At 42.7% G+C, this 22,444-nt stretch overlaps 1 protein-coding gene across 1 annotated transcript in view; it reads right to left on the reverse strand.

Annotated features, from left to right (window-relative positions):
• sae1 (SUMO1 activating enzyme subunit 1) overlaps positions 1-20,778 on the reverse strand; it is a 45,680-nt gene extending 24,902 nt beyond the window's left edge. Inside the window, exons 1-5 of the mRNA XM_034168661.1 lie at positions 20,675-20,778; positions 12,790-12,901; positions 8,815-8,988; positions 6,682-6,827; positions 2,019-2,118 (exon numbers count right to left, since the gene is read on the reverse strand). Of these exons, the coding sequence (XP_034024552.1) occupies positions 2,019-2,118; positions 6,682-6,827; positions 8,815-8,988; positions 12,790-12,901; positions 20,675-20,775 (633 nt within the window). The 5' untranslated portion in view covers positions 20,776-20,778. The remainder of the gene's footprint in view (positions 1-2,018; positions 2,119-6,681; positions 6,828-8,814; positions 8,989-12,789; positions 12,902-20,674) is intronic.
• Positions 20,779-22,444: the final 1,666 nt, after the last annotated feature.

Consider the following 22,444-nt stretch of genomic DNA (forward strand, 5'->3'; position numbering starts at 1 on the left):
GCTTTCAGGCTCCTCTCCTGTGGAACCAGCTCCCAATTCAGATCAGGGAGACAGACACCCTCTCTACTTTTAAGATTAGGCTTAAAACTTTCCTTTTTGCTAAAGCTTATAGTTAGGGCTGGATCAGGTGACCCTGAACCATCCCTTAGTTATGCTGCTATAGACGTAGACTGCTGGGGGGTTCCCATGATGCACTGTTTCTCTCTCTTTTTGCTCTGTATGCACCACTCTGCATTTAATCATTAGTGATCGATCTCTGCTCCCCTCCACAGCATGTCTTTTTCCTGGTTCTCTCCCTCAGCCCCAACCAGTCCCAGCAGAAGACTGCCCCTCCCTGAGCCTGGTTCTGCTGGAGGTTTCTTCCTGTTAAAAGGGAGTTTTTCCTTCCCACTGTAGCCAAGTGCTTGCTCACAGGGGGTCGTTTTGACCGTTGGGGTTTTACATAATTATTGTATGGCCTTGCCTTACAATATAAAGCGCCTTGGGGCAACTGTTTGTTGTGATTTGGCGCTATATAAAAAAATTGATTAGATTAGATTAGAATATTAGTAGTTGTAGTAAAAAACGGCTTCAAAACTGGACCTTTAATCTAGGGGTGTTGTGGGGGGCACATCCTTGCCCCACGCCCCCATTCCATCTGGATTCGCCCCTGCTTTGGCGTTTGAGCACAAAGAATGGCTAACATTTATTTATGCAGAAAACAGGACCAGATTTACAGGTAAGAAAGTTTTATTGCGTTTTCACATCATGTGGTCCTCAGAAAGAGTGTTTAGGTGCATTTGAGTGGAAAATAGTGTTAGTTGTTGACGCGTCACGGAGGATCAGCTGTTTTTAACGACCAGATACAGAGTGGCTCAGCTCACAATTCTAAATAAAGGAGGAAAAACAGTATAAAAATGTCTTTGTAAAGCTCAGTGCAGGTGTGCTGATCACCATGCTTTAAGAGGTGAGGACGAGTCGAGCAGCTGCAAAAAAACGCGGATGAAAAGCTCACAGTTCGCTTAAAGTGAGCAGTTCAGTCGAACCCCGACCTCCTGCCCACGGACCAAGTTTAATGCTGCTATCGACCCACAATGAAAAATAATAGTAACGCACAATGACATGGAGAAGTAACTTTAATCTGATTACTGATTTGGAAAGATTAACGCGTTAGATTACTCGTTACTAAAAAAAGTGGTCAGATTAGAGTAACGCGTTACTAAGTAACGCGTTACCGGCATCACTGCTCAATGTTCAATTACAAGGAATTTAGAGATTGTATCATCTACAGTCCATAATATAATCAAAAGATTCAGAGAATCTGGAGAACTTTCTACACGTAGGCGGCAAAGCCGAAAACCAACACTGAATGCCCGTGACCTTCGATCCCTCAGGCAGCACTGCATTAAAAACTGACATCACTGTGTAAATGATCTTACTGCGTGGGCTCAGTAACACTTCAGAAAACAATTGTCAGTTAACACAGTTCGTCACTACATCTACAAGTACAAGTTAAAACTCTACCATGCAAAGCGAAAGCCAAACATCAACAACATCCAGAAACGTCGCTGCCTTCTCTGGGCCCGAGCTCATTTGAAATGGACAGACGCAAAGTGAAAAAGTGTGCTGTGCCCAGGGTGTGAGGGGTCTTCAGAAATGTTACCAGCTCTATATCTCTATTACATACAGTATTTTATGATGGCACAATCACATTATAACACAAGTATATTATTAATGTCTTTAAACAAAAATATAGTCAAAAATTTCAAGATGCACGTAGAATCTTTATTACAATAAGTGCAAGACTTATTCATTTAAACTGGCTTTTAATACCTAGTGGTGCTGATATGTTTTGTTTTCCCACACAAACACAGGGAGAACATGCAAACTCCACACAGAAAGACCATCTTCTATCATGCAAAATAAAACAGAGGAGCCGATGCCGTTGCTTGTAAAACCTTAATGCTACCTGCAGGTTCTTGGTGACCACTGGGGGCCACTGTTGCTCATAAGTTAAAAGTAAACACACTTCCAAATACCTTTTTCAACATTGTGGTCTCATTTGTGTCAACTTTAGTTTTCTTTGCCTTTGGACCGTCACTGGCATCTCCAGTCAGTTTCACAACTTTATTTTTCTCCCTAAACACAGAAAGAAGCAGCTTTTTTAAAAACAAATAACATATAGTACTTATAAAACTGAGCTCACAAACTATTCAGACACCCTCATTTTATAGTATTGCAGCTGTATGCAAAAAAAGTTACATTCTTTTTTTCCCCTCACATCAAGCAACACTCACTTCCCCAGAATGACAGCAAGTCAAGTGGGTTTGATCTTCAGTAGGAACCTGCAGCTGTGCTGTGTGTTAGCACATGCACCACCTTATGAAACTGCCCTCGGTGTGAATCAGAAGACACACAGACAGACCAGTGGTCCACCTCGATCTGCTGAAAGCAGTCATCTGTCTAGACCAGGTGATGAATGGGTATCGCTTTGGCTTCATCCAGTTCCTACGTCCTACTCATCCAGGCTGTTTCTGAAGAGCTGGACGTAATCTGCAGGTGACTTACTAACAAAGCTAAGAAGGATGATCCTAACGGAATGATGGAGTTCCCCACAGCAGGACACTGAAGAAGTCAGGGATTCCATTATCAACTGTGTCAATCACAGAAGAAGGTGTGGACATAGATGACTTCCCAAAGGACTCACAGTGCATGGCGTGGTAGCACTTTCAGGTTGTATAGTGAGATGTTAAAACAGAATGGGAAGGGAACAAGGGTAGACAAACAGGTGTTTCTTAGAGGAATTTGTGAACAGGAGGTGAGGTGCAATCTACAGTCCAGTAATATTCAATCTCCTTGCACAGCAACTGAAGCATTGTTTACCTCCAAACAGACACCTCATCCTACCACTGTAATTTCCGGACTATACAGCGCACCTGAATATTAGCCGCACCCACCAATTTTAAGAAGAAAAAAAGAAATTGTACATAAATAAGTCGCACTTGTCTATAAGCCGTGGGTCTCCACACTGTAACATGAGATATTTACACAGAAAGATGTTAGACAAAGATTTTTTTTTTAATTTTAATTAAATAGGTACCATAAATGCTTTTTTTTTCTGAAATGCTACACATAAATATTGACGCACACGTCATCTGGCGCGTGTGCATGGTGTCTCTGCTCCACATGGAGAACTGAGTGCTTTTAATTTTTTCTTGAGATTTCATCGCGTGCACCCAGGATCAGATGGAGTCTGTGGGAAATGAGACATTAATGAGGCGCTGTGACTTTTTCAACTTGTTGCACAAAAACAGAGAGCCGGTTTGGAGGGTGGGGGGAGAAGGTTCCGCTCCGCTGACTGATCTGACGGCACGACTCCAATGCAAAGTGCCAGAGAGGGACTTTTCTTCACTAAAACGAACAGGTAAGACCTTATATTTACACTGTGTGTGAAGTTACACGCACGAGGAGCGCAGCTTTCAGGAAATAAATTGACAGCATCAACTGACGTTTTTGGTCTTATGAAAAAGCCTGTAAAAATGCAGAAATTAACCGTTTCATTGTAAAAGCCGCAGTGTTCAAAGCTTGTAAAAAAAAAAAAAAAAAAAAGTCGCGGCTTATAGTCCGGAAATTACTGCAATTATGGCACAGTTCTGACTGATGACAATGCAATACAGACAGTGTTAATTGGCTACTTTGATCCACATGCCAGGGTGTTAGACATGATCTCGAGGCCCAGGGTTCCTGTAGCTGATCTTTCAGTGAAATGTGAACCACAAAGTCACAATAAGACTGCAAGGTTAGGGACACAGCTATTGTTGGATGCCATAGAGATGACAGAGAGGAGGACTGCAGGAGCCTAGTGAAGGACTTTGCTGCCTGGTGCCACACAAACCCTCTACAGCTCAACACCTCAAAGACAAAGAAGCTGGTCACTGACTTTGGGAAGTCCGGACCAAGTCCGCAACCAGATCTGATCCAGGGAGTTGAGGTGGAGGCTGTGGATTCCTACAAGTACCTCAGGCTGTGGCTGGACAGCAAACTGGACTGGACAACCCACACCAACCACCTGTACAGGAAGGGACAGAGCAGGCTAGACCTCCTGAGGAGGCTGCAGTCATTTAACATCTGCAGGAAGCTCCTGTGGATGTTCTACCAGTCTGAAGTAGCCAGCATCCTCTTTTACACCATGGTGTGCTGGGGGGCAGCACATCCAAGAAGGACACATCCAGGCTGGACAAACTGATCAGGAAGGTTGGCTCTGTGGTTGGTATGAAGCTTGACTCTCTGGTGATGGTGGCAGAGAAGAGAACACTGGACAAACTGCTGGACATTATGGACAATGCCAGTAAGCCTCTGGACACTGTCATCAGCACCCAGAGGAGCCTCTTCAGCCAAGTGCAGGACCAACAGACTGAAAAACTCCTTTGTCCCTCAGACCATCAGACTGTACAACCGCTCACTCACGGGGAGGAGGAGTAACAGGAAGACAGAGGATGTGAAGGAGAGCAGCAGTAGTAGCCAAGAAACCAGTAGCGAACAGTATTTCTGGTATTTATATTTGTATTTACATTCTGCAAATTGTTTTTTTTACTTCAAACTGGGTAAGAACCGGAGGCTGTGCTGGAGGAGGTTGAAGCTGTTGCCTCTGAGGCATGAGCTGGAGAGGAGGTGGATGTGCTGATGGTGGATGAGGGATTGAGGCACTACTGATTGAGATATAATGCAAAATGTACACCAATGGGCATTTCAATATTAAATTCAAATGTCCACCAAATCCGCAATCCGAATCAGATCCGGATCAAACTTTGCCAGGTGATAGTGAGTGCCAGTGTGCACCTCACCTTCAAACATGAGAGTGGTTTGGGCACGTTTGTTTAAGATATAATGTAAAAATATACATTAAATGAGGTTTTGGATCAGATCTGAATCACACTTTATCAGTTGATAAAGGACACCATCCCACATAACGCTCTCAAATATGAAAGAAATTTGATCTTTTTTGACAGTTACGAATATTTGAAAATTTGTTCCGTGTTAAAGATAGGGATTTTTCCAATTTTCCAAGATTTTTCCTGACTTTGACCTTCGACCTTGAAAATTTAATCAGTTCTTGCCTATCAGGATATGAAATCTTCAGTAAAAAAAAAAAAATTCTTAACGTTATCTGAAAAATTGTGGGCTCCAGGTGTTCACAAACAAAGACAAACAAACAGGGGTAAGAACATTACCCTTCCAACTTTGATGGTGGAGATAATAAGTGGTTACTCAAGAAGACTGAGATGATCCACATGATCTGCATTGTGAGGGGAAAACAATTCTAACCCAAGCATGATCATACATGCAGGTGTCGAGGGCACCAGCAATTGGGGAAGGCCAAGGGGATGCCCATCTTACATGTGCCTGCAGCACATACGTATGTGGCTAATTTTCAGGAAATACAGATGGACCACTGCTCTGGCTGGGTGGCTGCCAGTGAGACATAGGGCAGCTCCAGAGGGTGGAGGATGTAACATGCAGAACCAGTCATGCAATCAAATCTAATCCAAATACTTAATCCAAGGCTTCCAGAGCAAGTCGCAGTCCGGTTCCTCCATAGGAGCAGTCCCTCAAAGATTCATGGCACCACCATGGTACTGCTGTTGTATTTGCTGGAAGTAATGCTACACAAATGGTCACTGTTTTTGTAGCATTTTTAACTGAAAGACTATTAAGGATTTATGATGTTTGTGGTAACTGGTAAATAATGCTGTATTTGTGAAGGCTTAAGGTACCTTGACACTTGCACAAATTTGATCCCAGCATTAGCACGCCATTTGGTGTGCCAGTGAGAAAACTCATTGTAAACTGTTCTAAACTGTGTGTCAAAGTGTCTCATTGCCGTAGTGCAGCGCATCTGAACAATTATGACGACATGTTACATCTATAATAAACATAATTTTAATCTAACTCATAAGAAGAAATGAAAAATGCAACTGTTTTACCAATCCATTACAATATAGCTAATTATAAATGACTACCTTTGAGATAATTCCAAATGCGTTCCACTGCATAACACGCACAAAAAAGCCTGCAGCTGTAGATAATTTCTCTGATTCTGGGAGCGATGAGAAATGGTTTTATCCATCAAGTTCTGAGAGCAAATGTGTCACTGACTGCGAAATTATTATTTTATGTTATTTGTATATAGGATGGTGTCAAGGGGGACAAAAGCAGGTCACATTGGCACGACAAATTACATGGCAGTGTGGGGATCAAATCTGTACAAGTGTCAAGGTGGCTTTACAGCATGGTGGCCACAGGGGGCCACCTACATGGGGTATTTGGTGGTCCCAGAGTAATGTTTCATGACCACAGGCTACCAGACCATGGTTAAATGGACCTGACTATTGAATCAGATCAGTGAAGAAGGTTCCCAGTTCAAACCCCACCCCTGCCACTTTTCTCCATGTAATGTGGAAGGTCATCCGGTGTAAAACTTGTGCCAAATCAACATGCAAATCCACCTTGGATCTGCTGTAGCGACCCCGAGTGAAAACAAGGGACCAGCTGAAGGGACTTACCATTTCATAGGGTACCAAGATTTACTGAATATCATGGACTAACAATAACAAAAAATAAATTGACATGAGTTATTGTCACAAAAAATAAATAAATATGAGAGAGAAAATAGCCATATTAGGCATAATCCATAATACTTACTCGACGTAGCTGTGCTCCTGTCCAAGGTTGCAGAACATGTAACCATAGTATCCATAGACGTCCCCACAGAAGACTTTGATGTTGTGCTGTGTGCAGAGCTGATCCACTCGCACCATTAGGTCTCTGGAGCAGCCTGTCAGACAAACCTTGGACAAAACAAACATGCTCACTACATGATTTATGACCATTCCCTAAAAATCACTGGAGGTTTTACTGACTGACGTAGTTATTTTAATTATTTATAGCACAGTAAAAGGGTAACTTCACTTTCACCTCTGTGAGTGACAGCTGGGCTTGTTTTTTTAGGGTCCAGGCATTCAGCTTTGACCTGGCCCAAGCACATCTCCCAATGATGGTTTTTGGCACCCAATGTTTATTATGATGGCCAAAAAAATTAGAGCGCAAACCTCCACCAACACTAGTTTCCAATTCCACAAAATTTTACCTTGAAAATTTTTTTACTGTCAAAGTCCTGTTAGAAGTGACTTTTCATAACCCAAATCAGGAGTATGTATTTAGTTCATGCACTTGAATTTAAGTTTTTTTTTTTGTTCAACATTTTCAGTTTCTGAATTCTTTTTCAGATCATTTTCACAGAGCACCGGTGATCTCTGCTATGCACAATTTGTTGTTGCTTTTTGGAACTTGGTTTCCAACTGATAACTGGAAGACAGACAAACAGGCATAACATTCAAACTTCCATCAAATGGTGGTGGTGTAGGTAAATCCATAACAGAACAGTGAGAGTGACTGAGGCACTTTTGGTTGAGATGTCATGCAAAATGTACAACAAATGGGCTTTTCAATATTCAATTCCAAAGATGAGAAAATCCACAATCTGGATCAGATCCGGATCAAACTTTGTCAGGTGATAGTGAGTGACAGTCTGTACCTCACTTTCAAATATGAGGGTGATTGGGAGAGATATAATGTAAAATATGCATTTAATGGGGTTTTCAGGGACTTCTGGTTATGGCCACCTGCTAGTTACACTTTTCTCCACTCTGCCGAAATCCTGGGTAAATCCTGATATAAACACCATAACTTCTCCTGAGAGTGCAGGAAACTTTTGATAGAAGTGGCAATGCCAAAACAAGCAAAGCCGAACGAAGAAAAAGGGAAAACAGATGAAGCTGACTGGTTTTGGGGCACATAGCATGAAGCATAAAGTTAGCAGAGAGGCTAGTGCTAGCCCCGAGGCAAGGGCAAAATAGCAATGAACTGACCAGGGCCAAAGAAGAAATTCTGATGGCAATAAGCACCTGCCTAATTTTGTTTAAAGAATTATTGCACACTTTCTGTAAATCCTATAAACTTAATTTCACTTCTCAAATATCACTGTGTTTGTCTGCTATATGATATATTTAACTGAAATTGCTGATCCAAACAACCAATGACTTATAAAGGAAAATCATGGAAATCATCAGAGAAGATTTTATCTTTAGACAAATGCTTGACAGCCCAAACATCCATTTGTTTGGGCTCTCCTGTGGAACCAGCTCCCAATTCAGATCAGGGAGACAGATACCCTCTCTACTTTTAAGATTAGGCTTAAAACTTTCCTTTTCGCTAAGGCTTATAGTTAGGGCTGGATCGGGTGACCCTGGACCATCCCTTGGTTATGTTGCTTTAGACGTAGACTGTGGGGGGGTTTCCCATGATGCACTGTTTCTTTCTTTTTTTGCTCCGTATGCATCACTCTGCATTTAATCATTAGTGATCGATCTCTGCTCCCCTTCTCGGCATGTCTTTTTCCTGGTTCTTTCCCTCAGCCCCAACCAGTCTCAGCAGAAGACTGCCCCTCCCTGAGCCTGGTTCTGCTGGAGGTTTCTTCCTGTTAAAAGGGAGTTTTTCCTTCCCACTGTGGCCAAGTGCTTGCTCATAGGGGGTCGTTTTGACCGTTGGGGTTTTTCATGGTTTTTGTATGGCCTTGCCTTGCAAAATGGAGTGCCTTGGGGCAACTGTTTGTTGTGATTTGGCGCTATATAAGAAAAAAGTTGATTGATTGAAGTTGATTGTTTGCAGATGAGACTGTTGTTGTAGCTCTGAAATGTTCTATGCACTTAGTATTCAGTGTCATTAAATAACACTGGCCTTCCCTTATTCATTCTGGCTGTTTTAGTCTCAATTTACCGCATCATATTGCAGGAAATAGTCATCCGGTTTGCCTTCTACTCGTTCAGAATCAGCATGGACCTCCACCATGGGATTGAGGTTCTGTGCTCGTTCCAGAGAGGCTTCTGCTCGGTTCCGACCTTGAGCCATGGCAGGAACCAGAAACTGTGCTCGGCAAGACTCTTCTGTGGCCTTAAAAAACACACACACACACACACACACACACACACACACACACACACACACACACACACACACACACACACACACACACACACACTCTAAGTCAAAGATTATGTAAATGACAAAATATATAAAACTAAAGTCTATCCTCTGTCCAGATGTAATTTAGCTCATGTAACACACTCCGTACACATCATACACCAGAAAAACCCGCTGCTGCTCATCAACATTTGCTGTCCAAAGTCTCAAAGTAATACTTGATTTATGTTGTATATGTGCTGGATTGCAGTTGTTTATTTTCAGATTTCATTGTTATTAACACTGATTTGATTTGGGAGGGTCTCAGCTTCACAAGCAGTTTGGGTTTTTGAGTGATGCAAATGGAGGCGTATGTTCTTGTGATGGCCATGTCACCAACATGTACAACTCCTTTAACTCCAACGGCTGAATAAAAATACTGCATTAACAATTATGAATTACAGCCATTTTCATACAGTCTCTAATTTCAGAGTAACTGGACAATTAACTGCAAAATACAGAACCCACAGATCACACTGCCTGTGCTAAATTAAGCCATTTGCATGTTCACCTCCCACTATTTTGTGTACTCAGGGCAACTTCATATTCATATAATGCCTTCATGAATATGAAATGTATGTGTTATATGGATAACATGTTCTATTTTGTGCATCTGAAAGACACGACCCTCAGTGCTGAACCTCAGGAAATCAGGTTGCACGTTTGTTTTTGGTACATCAGGTGGTACATGTGCACATTTTCATACACACAACTAAATTGGAGCCTTAGTGTTTTTGAGTTACTGTGTTAAACTGAAGGTTTGTATTGGAGGTATTCACTGGCTACATTTTACTATATCTATTTTACACATTTTTGTGAATAATTAATGGCGTTCTTCTTCAGTAAGTCATTTCTTTCATGAAATAGTTGCGTTTTTAATTTATTTTTAGAAAAAAAGAAAAACAAGAAAAAGGCACAGATGGATGAGGGAAAAAAATAAGCATGAGCATGAGGTCCCTGGAGCAAAGATTTATTTAAAATTTTTTGTGACTCAGAGCAGGAACATGTTTTCTTGAATATGCTCAAATGTGATATAAGGCGCATCAAAGATGGACTGTTCTCTAAATATGAGCAAAATTGGTCCTCTGACCTATGGATAAAACCAAAGCTAAGAACGTATGTGATGATCAAAGATACAGTCTCGCCAGAAAAATATGTAACTCTACCTCTTACACGGTCCCAGAGGTCTCTGTGTGCCCAGGTTAGAGCTGGGATTCTACCTTTGTCTACTGAAACTGGCCGATACCGTGCTATTCCAGAAGAAGACAGAATTTGTGTTGTGTGTTGGGGGGTGTGGCTGGACATTTTGGTGTTCTTTTCTTTTCTTTGCTCTCCAGGTGGCATGAGAACTGATTTGTCTGTGGAGAAGGTGCTGGCTGAAGAGTCTTTCACCCTCATCAACATCATGTGCAGCACCTGTGACTGGTGCTCACGTGCAGCCTTAAAGACTTTCAGCTGAAGCAGATAATTGGATGGCGTTCTGCATTTAAGTCATGTGTGATTCAAGCAGAATTGCCAGGAACTCGACCTTGTGATGTTCGTTTGTGAGACGCTGAGGACCGCGCCTGGGTTTGACACATCGAGCCTGGGAAGCAGGAAGGGTGAGGGACACATGCTGTCAGCACACATCAGAGGTGATTAATTGTTTGACTACTTGTTGATAGTAACTTGGTATTTTGTTACGCAGTATATTTGAATTGTGATGAGAATTGTGCAGCTCGCTTCTCACTGCTGTGGCGTGCGGACAAGTGATCCTCCACCTGTTGTGAGAAGTTGCTCATTTGCATAAAGCTTAAAATACAGACCTGAATGTGTTGCTGATAGTGTGTGTCTTTTGAAGGATATTAGTTGTAACTGCTGACTTACCTCACCTCTTCTATCCTTCGCAGAGAGTCGGTTTGTCGTGTCCACCTGGGGGGTGTTTGGCGGTAATAGTGAGTCCAGAAGCGCCGGGCTTCGATCCTTTTGGGCGCTGGAGAGCGTGCCAGCCTTCACTCCACCAGAATGATGCTGTTTTAGTTTCTACACTTTATTATGCACCAGAGGGTGAAAAATAAATTGTTTTTGTTATTGGAACCGCTTTCTGGTTATTTTAGCGCTGGGTTCCGTCAGATGCAGGTTCGCTCCTCAACCCGCGTCGACACATAACAATTTGCTTGTTGTGTGACTTGCATGAAATAGAGAATGAGGCTCACTTTATATTTTACTGCCCATTCTATGATAACCTGCGTCACGCTCTTTTTGTTAAAATGTATAATAAGAGACCGGATATCATCTGGGAAAGAGATGAAATTAAACTTAAATGGTTATTTACAGAGGGTGTGTTTGAGATTGCATCATTTTTACAGCAGGTCGGGAAAAGACGTAAATATTCCATTTATGTGTAAGAGAATGTGATTCTATATTGTGGAAATACGTAATGTTGTTGCTTTTTAGATGACTGTAAGATTCAATATCTATGTTTTGTAATGAGATTAAATTATTCTGTGTAGTGTATATAACACTTGTTATGGTGTCTTTTAAGCCCATGTGGGCAGGACGACCTGTGGTCGCATGACATGTTAATAAACTTTCATTCATTCATTCATTCAGCATGGGAAAGATGAGTCATAATGACGATGTTTTTTTTCCTCCATGATACAGGGCAGAAGTCTTCTCATACAGGTGGACAATAAGCATTGAGACAGTACACTGACAAGACCATTAGGGGCCATTTTACTCAAGCAAAAAACAAAATATAACACAATAACTTGTATAAGTATCTATTAATCACACCCTGTTGTGATGAGGGGCAACTTGTTTGAGATGATCGGTCTTTTGTCTCCAGTACGTAGTGAATTTGTCCATGCACAGATTCAAGGACAAAGTCAGTTTTTCCATGTCCTATTATTTCCTTCACATTTTCAATCCACTCCACTGCTTTGTTCTTGTCATAGCATTCTTACTGGCTGCTAACATTATTTTAATTAAATATTTATCTGTACACTGATTGTGGTGGAGATATTACCAAGATAAATTGTGCAAATTATTTAATCTCAAAGCCTAATACTGATTTAATTTCCTCCACTACATCGTGCCAGTAGGATCCTCTAATCGGACAGTCCCAGAAAACATGGGAATGATCCGCCTGAGTGTTTCCACACTGTCTCCAGCACCGTCTGTAACTTGGCTGACCTTTCTGAAGCTGTTGAGTTTTTGGTGTCATAAAAAAACCCTAATTACATTTTTCCATGAAAATTCCCCCCACTGACCAGAACTAGAAAAGGTCAGCTTGAGTTTCACAAATGTTCAGCCAATCATCTTCTAAAATGGTTATTTTTGCTACTTTTCCCAGTTGGATTTTACGCACAGAGTACAAAACCCATAGTATGACTGGAAACCGGAGTAGATTCGGGTTGAGGTTAGATTTGTATGCGTCAATTAAAACATTAATTAATTAGGAGCTGCCTTCCTCTGTTGTTTTATATCACAGCTGAAATGAGCTCTAACTTGAAAGTATGTGAAGAATCTTTATTTTCTAAATCATAGTCGTCTTTATGTTTTTAGAAACAGTCTAGTCTCCCAGTATGAGGAATAAGACCGTACGATGTGATACCTTTAGAGAGCTGCTGTTCGAAACTCCAGGAGAAGCTGCTTTTTAAAATAATCACAGTGTCATGATACTTGTTTCAAAGTATGACAGTTGGCTCCAGGCTTCATGTGATTATTATGACATGCAGTACACAGGTGTACCTGTTCATGATCCAGCAGAGTGAGTCTTTTCACTCCAGCCAGGATCAGGTTCTTGGCCACTTCAGCTCCCAAACCACCTAAACCCACCAGGAGCATACGAGATCCTCGTAACCTGCAAACACAAGGCACAAAACGTTCACAGTGCTTCAGAGTAAACGCGGCGGGTTTGACACTTCAGTGTAACACACGCGGCGGGTTTGACACTTCAGTGTAACACACGCGGCGGGTTTGACACTTCAGTGTAACACACGCGGCGGGTTTGACACTTCAGTGTAACACACGCGGCGGGTTTGACACTTCAGTGTAACACACGCGGCGGGTTTGACACTTCAGTGTAACACACGCGGCGGGTTTGACACTTCAGTGTAACACACGCGGCGGGTTTGACACTTCAGTGTAACACACGCGGCGGGTTTGACACTTCAGTGTAACACACGCGGCGGGTTTGACACTTCAGTGTAACACACGCGGCGGGTTTGACACTTCAGTGTAACACACGCGGCGGGTTTGACACTTCAGTGTAACACACGCGGCGGGTTTGACACTTCAGTGTAACACACGCGGCGGGTTTGACACTTCAGTGTAACACACGCGGCGGGTTTGACACTTCAGTGTAACACACGCGGCGGGTTTGACACTTCAGTGTAACACACGCGGCGGGTTTGACACTTCAGTGTAACACACGCGGCGGGTTTGACACTTCAGTGTAACACACGCGGCGGGTTTGACACTTCAGTGTAACACGCGGCGGGTTTGACACTTCAGTGTAACACACGCGGCGGGTTTGACACTTCAGTGTAACACACGCGGCGGGTTTGACACTTCAGTGTAACACACGCGGCGGGTTTGACACTTCAGTGTAACACACGCGGCGGGTTTGACACTTCAGTGTAACACACGCGGCGGGTTTGACACTTCAGTGTAACACACGCGGCGGGTTTGACACTTCAGTGTAACACACGCGGCGGGTTTGACACTTCAGTGTAACACACGCGGCGGGTTTGACACTTCAGTGTAACACACGCGGCGGGTTTGACACTTCAGTGTAACACACGCGGCGGGTTTGACACTTCAGTGTAACACACGCGGCGGGTTTGACACTTCAGTGTAACACACGCGGCGGGTTTGACACTTCAGTGTAACACACGCGGCGGGTTTGACACTTCAGTGTAACACACGCGGCGGGTTTGACACTTCAGTGTAACACACGCGGCGGGTTTGACACTTCAGTGTAACACACGCGGCGGGTTTGACACTTCAGTGTAACACACGCGGCGGGTTTGACACTTCAGTGTAACACACGCGGCGGGTTTGACACTTCAGTGTAACACACGCGGCGGGTTTGACACTTCAGTGTAACACACGCGGCGGGTTTGACACTTCAGAGTAAACACGCCGGGTTTGACACTTCAGTGTAACACACAAAAGGTTTAATACTTCAGAGTAAACACGCCGGGTTTAATACTTCAGAGTAAACACGCCGGGTTTGACACTTCAGTGTAACACACAAAAGGTTTAATACTTCAGAGTAAACACGCCGGGTTTAATACTTCAGAGTAAACACGCCGGGTTTAATACTTCAGAGTAAACACGCCGGGTTTAATACTTCAGAGTAAACACGCCGGGTTTAATACTTCAGAGTAAACACGCCGGGTTTAATACTTCAGAGTAAACACGCCGGGTTTAATACTTCAGAGTAAACACGCCGGGTTTAATACTTCAAAGTAAACACGCCGGGTTTAATACTTCAAAGTAAACACGCCGGGTTTAATACTTCAAAGTAAACACGCCGGGTTTAATACTTCAGAGTAAACACGCCGGGTTTAATACTTCAAAGTAAACACGCCGGGTTCAATACTTCAAAGTAAACACGCCAAGTTTAATACTTCAAAGTAAACACGCCGGGTTTAATACTTCAGAGTAAACTTCTAGAGGCACCAGTAGAGGCAAGCAAGACTTGCCTCTACTGGTGCTGTATCTGTTAGCTGTTTAATCTGCGCAGTTAGATTGATCTAGTTAACTAGATAACGATTTGTTTCACAGTGTAATCTTCACGTGCCTTAACTAAAGCACTCCCATTCACACATAAACGTGTGTGTCTCGGCTCTTGCTTGCCTCTACTGGTGGTTGGCTCTCACTGCGGTATTGTATCACTTCCTGTTCCGGAGCACAACGGTGTTTTGCTGTATCTGTTAGCTGTTTAATCTGCGCAGTTAGATTGATCTAGATAATGATTTGTTTCCCAGTGTAATCTTTACGTGCCTTAACTAAAGCACTCCTTCTGCTGAATCACCTCTAAATTATTTACACATTATTCACTTTGTGTGCTTTTAGGAATCCGCTAGCTTAGTGCAGCTACTAGCCGATTTAGCAGGGCGGCTTCTCCTGTCTCTCCTGCACTTTTCTGCTCTGGGTGTGAAATGTTTAGTTATTCCTCGGCCTCCTTTAGCAGTAATGGTACTTGTAATAAGTGTAGCTTATTCATAGCTTTGGAGGCCAGGCTGGGGCGAATTGGAGACTCAGCTCCGCACCGTGGAAAACTCTACAGCTAGCCAGGCCCCTGTAGTCGGTGCGGACCAAGGTAGCTTAGCTGCCGTTAGTTCCCTTCCAGCAGATCCTGAGCAGCCGGGAAAGCAGGCCAACTGGGTGACTGTGAGGAAGAAGCGTAGTTCTAAACAGAAGCCCCGTGTACACCGCCAACCCGTTCACATTTCTAACCGTTTTTCCCCACTCGACGACACACCCACCGAGGATCAAACTCTGGTTATTGGCGACTCTGTTTTGAGAAATGTGAAGTTAGCGACACCAGCAACCATAGTCAATTGTCTTCCGGGGGCCAGAGCAGGTGACATTGAAGGAAATTTGAAACTGCTGGCTAAAGCTAAGCGTAAATTTGGTAAGATTGTAATTCACGTCGGCAGTAATGACACCCGGTTACGGCAATCGGAGGTCACTAAAATTAACATTGAATCAGTGTGTAACTTTGCAAAAACAATGTTGGACTCTGTAGTTTTCTCTGGGCCCCTCCCCAATCGGACCGGGAGCGACATGTTTAGCCGCATGTTCTCCTTGAATTGCTGGCTGTCTGAGTGGTGTCCAAAAAATGAGGTGGGCTTCATAGATAATTGGCAAAGCTTCTGGGGAAAACCTGGTCTTGTTAGGAGAGACGGCATCCATCCCACTTTGGATGGAGCAGCTCTCATTTCTAGAAATCTGGCCAATTTTCTTAAATCCTCCAAACCGTGACTATCCAGGGTTGGGACCAGGAAGCAGAGTTGTAGTCTTACACACCTCTCTGCAGCTTCTCTCCCCCTGCCATCCCCTCATTACCCCATCCCCGTAGAGACGGTGCCTGCTCCCAGACCACCAACAACCAGTAAAAATCTATTTAAGCATAAAAATTCAAAAAGCACCTTCAACTGCACCACAGACTAAAACAGTTAAATGTGGTCTATTAAACATTAGGTCTCTCTCTTCTAAGTCCCTGTTAGTAAATGATATAATAATTGATCAACATATTGATTTATTCTGCCTTACAGAAACCTGGTTACAGCAGGATGAATATGTTAGTTTAAATGAGTCAACACCACCGAGTCACAGTCACTGTCAGAATGCTCGTAGCACGAGCCGAGGCGGAGGATTAGCAGCAATCTTCCACTCCAGCTTATTAATTAATCAAAAACCCAGACAGAGCTTTAATTCATTTGAAAGCTTGACTCTTAGTCTTGTCCATCCAAATTGGAAGTCCGAAAAACCAGTTTTATTTGTTGTTATTTATTGTCCGCCTGGTCGTTACTGTGAGTTTCTCTGTGAATTTTCAGACCTTTTGTCTGACTTAGTGCTTAGCTCAGATAAGATAATTATAGTGGGCGATTTTAACATCCACACAGATGCTGAGAATGACAGCCTCAACACTGCATTTAATCTATTATTAGACTCAATTGGCTTTGCTCAAAATGTAAATGAGCCCACCCACCACTTTAATCATATCTTAGATCTTGTTCTGACTTATGGTATGGAAACTGAAGACTTAACAGTATTCCCTAAAAACTCCCTTCTGTCTGATCATTTCTTAATAACATTTACATTTACTCTGATGGACTACTCAGCAGTGGGGAATAAGTTTCATTACACTAGAAGTCTTTCAGAAAGCGCTGTAACTAGGTTTAAGGATATGATTCCTTCTTTATGTTCTCTAATGCCATACATACACAGTGCAGAGTAGCTACCTAAACTCTGTAAGTGAGATAGAGTATCTCGTCAATAGTTTTACATCCTCATTGAAGACAACTTTGGATGCTGTAGCTCCTCTGAAAAAGAGAGCTTTAAATCAGAAGTGCCTGACTCCGTGGTATAACTCACAAACTCGCAGGTTAAAGCAGATAACCCGTAAGTTGGAGAGGAAATGGCGTCTCACTAATTTAGAAGATCTTCACTTAGCCTGGAAAAAGAGTCTGTTGCTCTATAAAAAAGCACTCCGTAAAGCTAGGACATCTTACTACTCATCACTAATTGAAGAAAATAAGAACCCTAGGTTTCTTTTCAGCACTGTAGCCAGGCTGACAAAGAGTCAGAGCTCTATTGAGCCGAGTATTCCTTTCACTTTAACTAGTAATGACTTCATGACTTTCTTTGCTAATAAAATTTTAACTATTAGAGAAAAAATTACTCAAAACCATCCCAAAGACGTATCGTTATCTTTGGCTGCTTTCAGTGATGCCGGTATTTGGTTAGACTCTTTCTCTCAGATTGTTCTGTCTGAGTTATTTTCATTAGTTACTTCCTCCAAACCATCAACATGTCTGTTAGACCCCATTCCTACCAGGCTTCTCAAGGAAGCCCTACCATTAATTAATGCTTCGATCTTAAATATGATCAATCTATCTTTATTAGTTGGCTATGTACCACAGGCTTTTAAGGTGGCAGTAATTAAACCATTACTTAAAAAGCCATCACTTGACCCAGCTATCTTAGCTAATTATAGGCCAATCTCCAACCTTCCTTTTCTCTCAAAAATTCTTGAAAGGGCAGTCGTAAAACAGCTAACTGATCATCTGCAGAGGAATGGTCTATTTGAAGAGTTTCAGTCAGGTTTTAGAATTCATCATAGTACAGAAACAGCATTAGTGAAGGTTACAAATGATCTTCTTATGGCCTCAGACAGTGGACTCATCTCTGTGCTTGTTCTGTTAGACCTCAGTGCTGCTTTTGATACTGTTGACCATAAAATTTTATTACAGAGATTAGAGCATGCCATAGGTATTAAAGGCACTGCGCTGCGGTGGTTTGAATCATATTTATCTAACAGATTACAATTTGTTCATGTAAATGGGGAATCTTCTTCACAGACTAAGGTTAATTATGGAGTTCCACAAGGTTCTGTGCTAGGACCAATTTTATTCACTTTATACATGCTTCCCTTAGGAAGTATTATTAGAAAGCATTCCTTAAATTTTCATTGTTACGTAGATGATACCCAGCTTTATCTATCCATGAAGCCAGAGGACACACACCAATTAGTTAAACTGCAGGAATGTCTTATAGACATAAAGACATGGATGACCTCTAATTTCCTGCTTTTAAATTCAGATAGAACTGAAGTTATTGTACTTGGCCCCACAAATCTTAGAAACATGGTGTCTAACCAGATCCTTACTCTGGATGGCATTACCCTGACCTCTAGTAATACTGTGAGAAATCTTGGAGTCATTTTTGATCAGGATGTCTTTCAATACGCATATTAAGCAAATATGTAGGACTGCTTTTTTACATTTTCGCAATATCTCTAAAATTAGAAAGGTCTTGTCTCAGAGTGATGCTGAAAAGCTAATTCATGCATTTATTTCCTCTAGGCTGGACTATTGTAATTCATTATTATCAGGTTGTCCTAAAAGTTCCCTGAAAAGCCTTCAGTTAATTCAAAATGCTGCAGCTAGAGTACTGACGGGGACTAGAAGGAGAGAGCATATTTCACCCATATTGGCCTCTCTTCATTGGCTTCCTGTTAATTCTAGAATAGAATTTAAAATTCTTCTTCTTACTTATATACTTATAAGGTTTTGAATAATCAGGTCCCATCTTATCTTAGGGACCTCTTAGTACCATATCACCCCAATAGAGCGCTTCGCTCTCAGACTACAGGCTTACTTGTAGTTCCTAGGGTTTGTAAGAGTAGAATGGGAGGCAGAGCCTTCAGCTTTCAGGCTCCTCTCCTGTGGAACCAGCTCCCAATTCGGATCAGGGAGACAGACACCCTCTCTACTTTTAAGATTAGGCTTAAAACTTTCCTTTTTGCTAAAGCTTATAATTAGGGCTGGATCAAGTGACCCTGAACCATCCCTTAGTTATGCTGCTATAGACTTAGACTGCTGGGGGGTTCCCATGATGCACTGAGTGTTTCTTTCTCTTTCTGCTCTGTATGCACCACTCTGCATTTAATCATTAGTGATTGATCTCTGCTCTCTTCCACTGCATGTCTTTTTCTTGACTCTCTCCCCTCAGCCCCAACCAGTCCCAGCAGAAGACTGCCCCTCCCTGAGCCTGGTTCTGCTGGAGGTTTCTTCCTGTTAAAAGGGAGTTTTTCCTTCCCACTGTCGCCAAGTGCTTGCTCATAGGGGGTCGTTTTGACCGTTGGGGTTTTTCTGTGATTATTGTATGGCCTTGCCTTACAATATAAAGCACCTTGGTGCAACTGTTGTTGTGATTTGGCGCTATATAAAAAAATTGATTTGATTTGAAAAAGGGTTAAAACAAACGAACACACACACAAAACAAACAAAAGAAAAGCAAAAAACAAACTGGACGTTACACCATCATCTCCTGCAGACGGACGGATGCCGGGATATGTTGATCCATCTCGGTTGAGTTTCAGACTTCAGACAACTTTATTGATCCCAAAAAAGGGCAATTATGTTTACACTCCAATTACTTCAGACAAGATACAGAAATTAAACCACAATTACTACTTGTTTACCGTAGCAATGGCACACATCAAAATTAAAGACAACACATATACATTTGACATTGTTTATGTGCACTAAACTTGAAGCAGTCCGTCATCCGAATTGAGGTAAAGTGGGTGAAGGCCGCTGCAACTGTAAGCCGCGCCGCCAAGACCAGCTTGAGAGAGGTCGAGGCCTGCCGCAGGGAGGGAGGGGCAGAGAGTGGCCCAGTGTCCAGACAGACAGCCCGCAAGGCCCGGGCTGTCTGTCTGGACATTTTCCCCAGCAGCCACTGCACTTCCCGAGGCTCCTGAAGAAGGGCAGAATGGAGAAGCAGCTGCTGGTGACCTTCTGTGGCGCCCCCATTGAAAGTGTGATGACCTACACCCCCCCCCCCCCCCAAAAAAAAAATAAATGTGATCCTATATCCGCCCCTGTATATTAATCATATCACTGGTTTGTGCACTTGGTTTCATTGCAGAAGGTTTCCTGTTCAAACCCCACCCCTGCCACATTTCTCTATGTCATGTAGAGTTGCGTCTAGAAGGGCCTCCGGCGTAAAACCTGTGCCAAAATTAACATGCATCTCCCCCTCGGATGTGCTGTTGCGACCCCGAGTGCAAACAAGGCAGCAGCCGAAGGGACTTGCATACTGAAAGAGGGTAACAAGATAAATGTAATAGTTGCATCATAGTAAGAGTTTATTACGACTTGTTTATGTTCAAAAGAACGTGCCTGAATAAGTGCATAAGAAAACTTTGCCTCCAAAGTAACTGTCCTACTGGTCGGCATGAAGGAACTTTTCACGTAGAAAACAGCAACCAAAGATTGGCCTCGTTTAATAACTAGTGTAACCGTCAAACTCGTCCTGAGAAGCGGTGCACCGGGACACACGAAGCGCTTGATTTTCAGGATCAGCCAAAGTAACAAAGAGAAGCACGAACCTCTTCTGAGCCTCCAGCCCCCACAGGCGGATCTGCCGGTCATACTGAGCCGCCTCCTCCTCGCTGATCATCGGCTCCTCCTTCTCAGTCATATCGATCATTTCAGCTGGCTGTGAGACAAGAGTCGGAGGGTGAAATTATTGATAATAAAGAGATTTTGATGTCAACCCCCGTTGAATGAGGCACAAAAAGCGCAAAATAACTTTCTCTTTCTTCTTCTACTACTCTGTTACTTGTTCCTTCTTCTTCGTCTTCTTGGGCTTCACTGGCGGATTGTGAGCCACCTACTGTTTAGGAGTGTGTAGAACCGCTTCATCATGAAGCTGTATAACTGGGGATACAAAATGCACAACATGTACAACTTCTTCAATCACAGCCACAGAAGTCTATAACGTCTTCTGGGTTATCTGAATGTGTTGGTGACTTTTTTTTCACTCTTCTTCTTGCACAGTCAGTTTTTGAGAATCATCTACTCCACATAGATTTACCATAGAGTGCCATCTGTTTGTATTTCTCCATAATTGATGTAAATAAAGTTCAAGACATATTCAGTGACTTGGAAATGTTCATGTATCCATCCCCTGACTAGTCTGAAGAATACTGGCAATTAAGTGATTATTTATAGGTATTATACCAAAGCGTTCCATTATTTGTGCAACCCATCATCTTGCCTTTTATATTTTTAATTACTTTATATCAAGTTGTAGAGATTTGCTTTCAGTTTGAGTTTAACGAAGATAATTTTATTTTATTTATTTTGTATTCATTGTATTTTTAAAATGTGTGAAATACCAAGTGTTCCAATACTTTTGGGGGGCACTGTATTTCCCAGCTCTGGATCTCCTTGGAAGAATTAAAGGGCTTGGCCAAGGATAGGGAAGTGTGGGATGAGATGCTTGGTCTACTTCTATGATGATCCGGACCAGATAAGCAGCTGAAAATGAATGAGTGAATGTTCTTCTCTGACCATTTAGCTGGGGACAATTGTTTCAGAGCTGCTGTCGAGTCTGAACAGATGACTGTTTTTAAAGGCTGGACTGTAGGAGGGCAATACACTGCAGAGAAAACTGAATTTTATAATCTTTCACAATCATTTGAATGTTGTCTTATTGATCCATATCTCATTTTTCCAAGGAGCTGGAAATGCAAGCTGACTTGACTTAGGACTTGAGAATGACTTGACAGTGACCTTATTGTTGGGGAAAGTGTAGTGACACGGACCCACAACAGGGGGCGCAAATGAACGGTCAATAGATGAGCCAAAAGGTAACAATTTAATGTTTGTGAATGTGCACAACGAATATACAGACAATCTCAGAATCTGATTATAGTCAATTCACAAAGGTGACGTGTGGGCAGGCTCGAGGATAGAAGACGTCTGTCCTGAGAAGAGCCGGAACCACACGATTTCCACCGAACCCGGTGAATACTGGAGCCGCCAAGTCCCGAATTCCCAGGTGATCACCGTCTCCGACTGTCGGATCTGCTACTGCTGGCGAGGAGCACAAACAGTGAGATGTGGGTGTGTGTACACCCAGCAACAAAAACAGTCAGAAGGTGGAAAGTCACCTCCACCTCTAATCACACACATGTGCAGCTCCTATTAAAGCACTTATCTGGACGGAGTGAGAGGCGAAGACGTCGGCACTCTCATAAACCACCAATCAGCTGACAAGGCTCCACAGGAAAACGGCTGCAAACAGATCACACGTAAGTCACAGTTCTGACACAGCAGAGAATATTACCTTCACAGGTAGATGATATCTCGGC

Source organism: Thalassophryne amazonica, chromosome 4 (genome assembly GCF_902500255.1).
Source record: "Thalassophryne amazonica chromosome 4, fThaAma1.1, whole genome shotgun sequence".
Lineage (NCBI taxonomy): Eukaryota > Metazoa > Chordata > Actinopteri > Batrachoidiformes > Batrachoididae > Thalassophryne > Thalassophryne amazonica.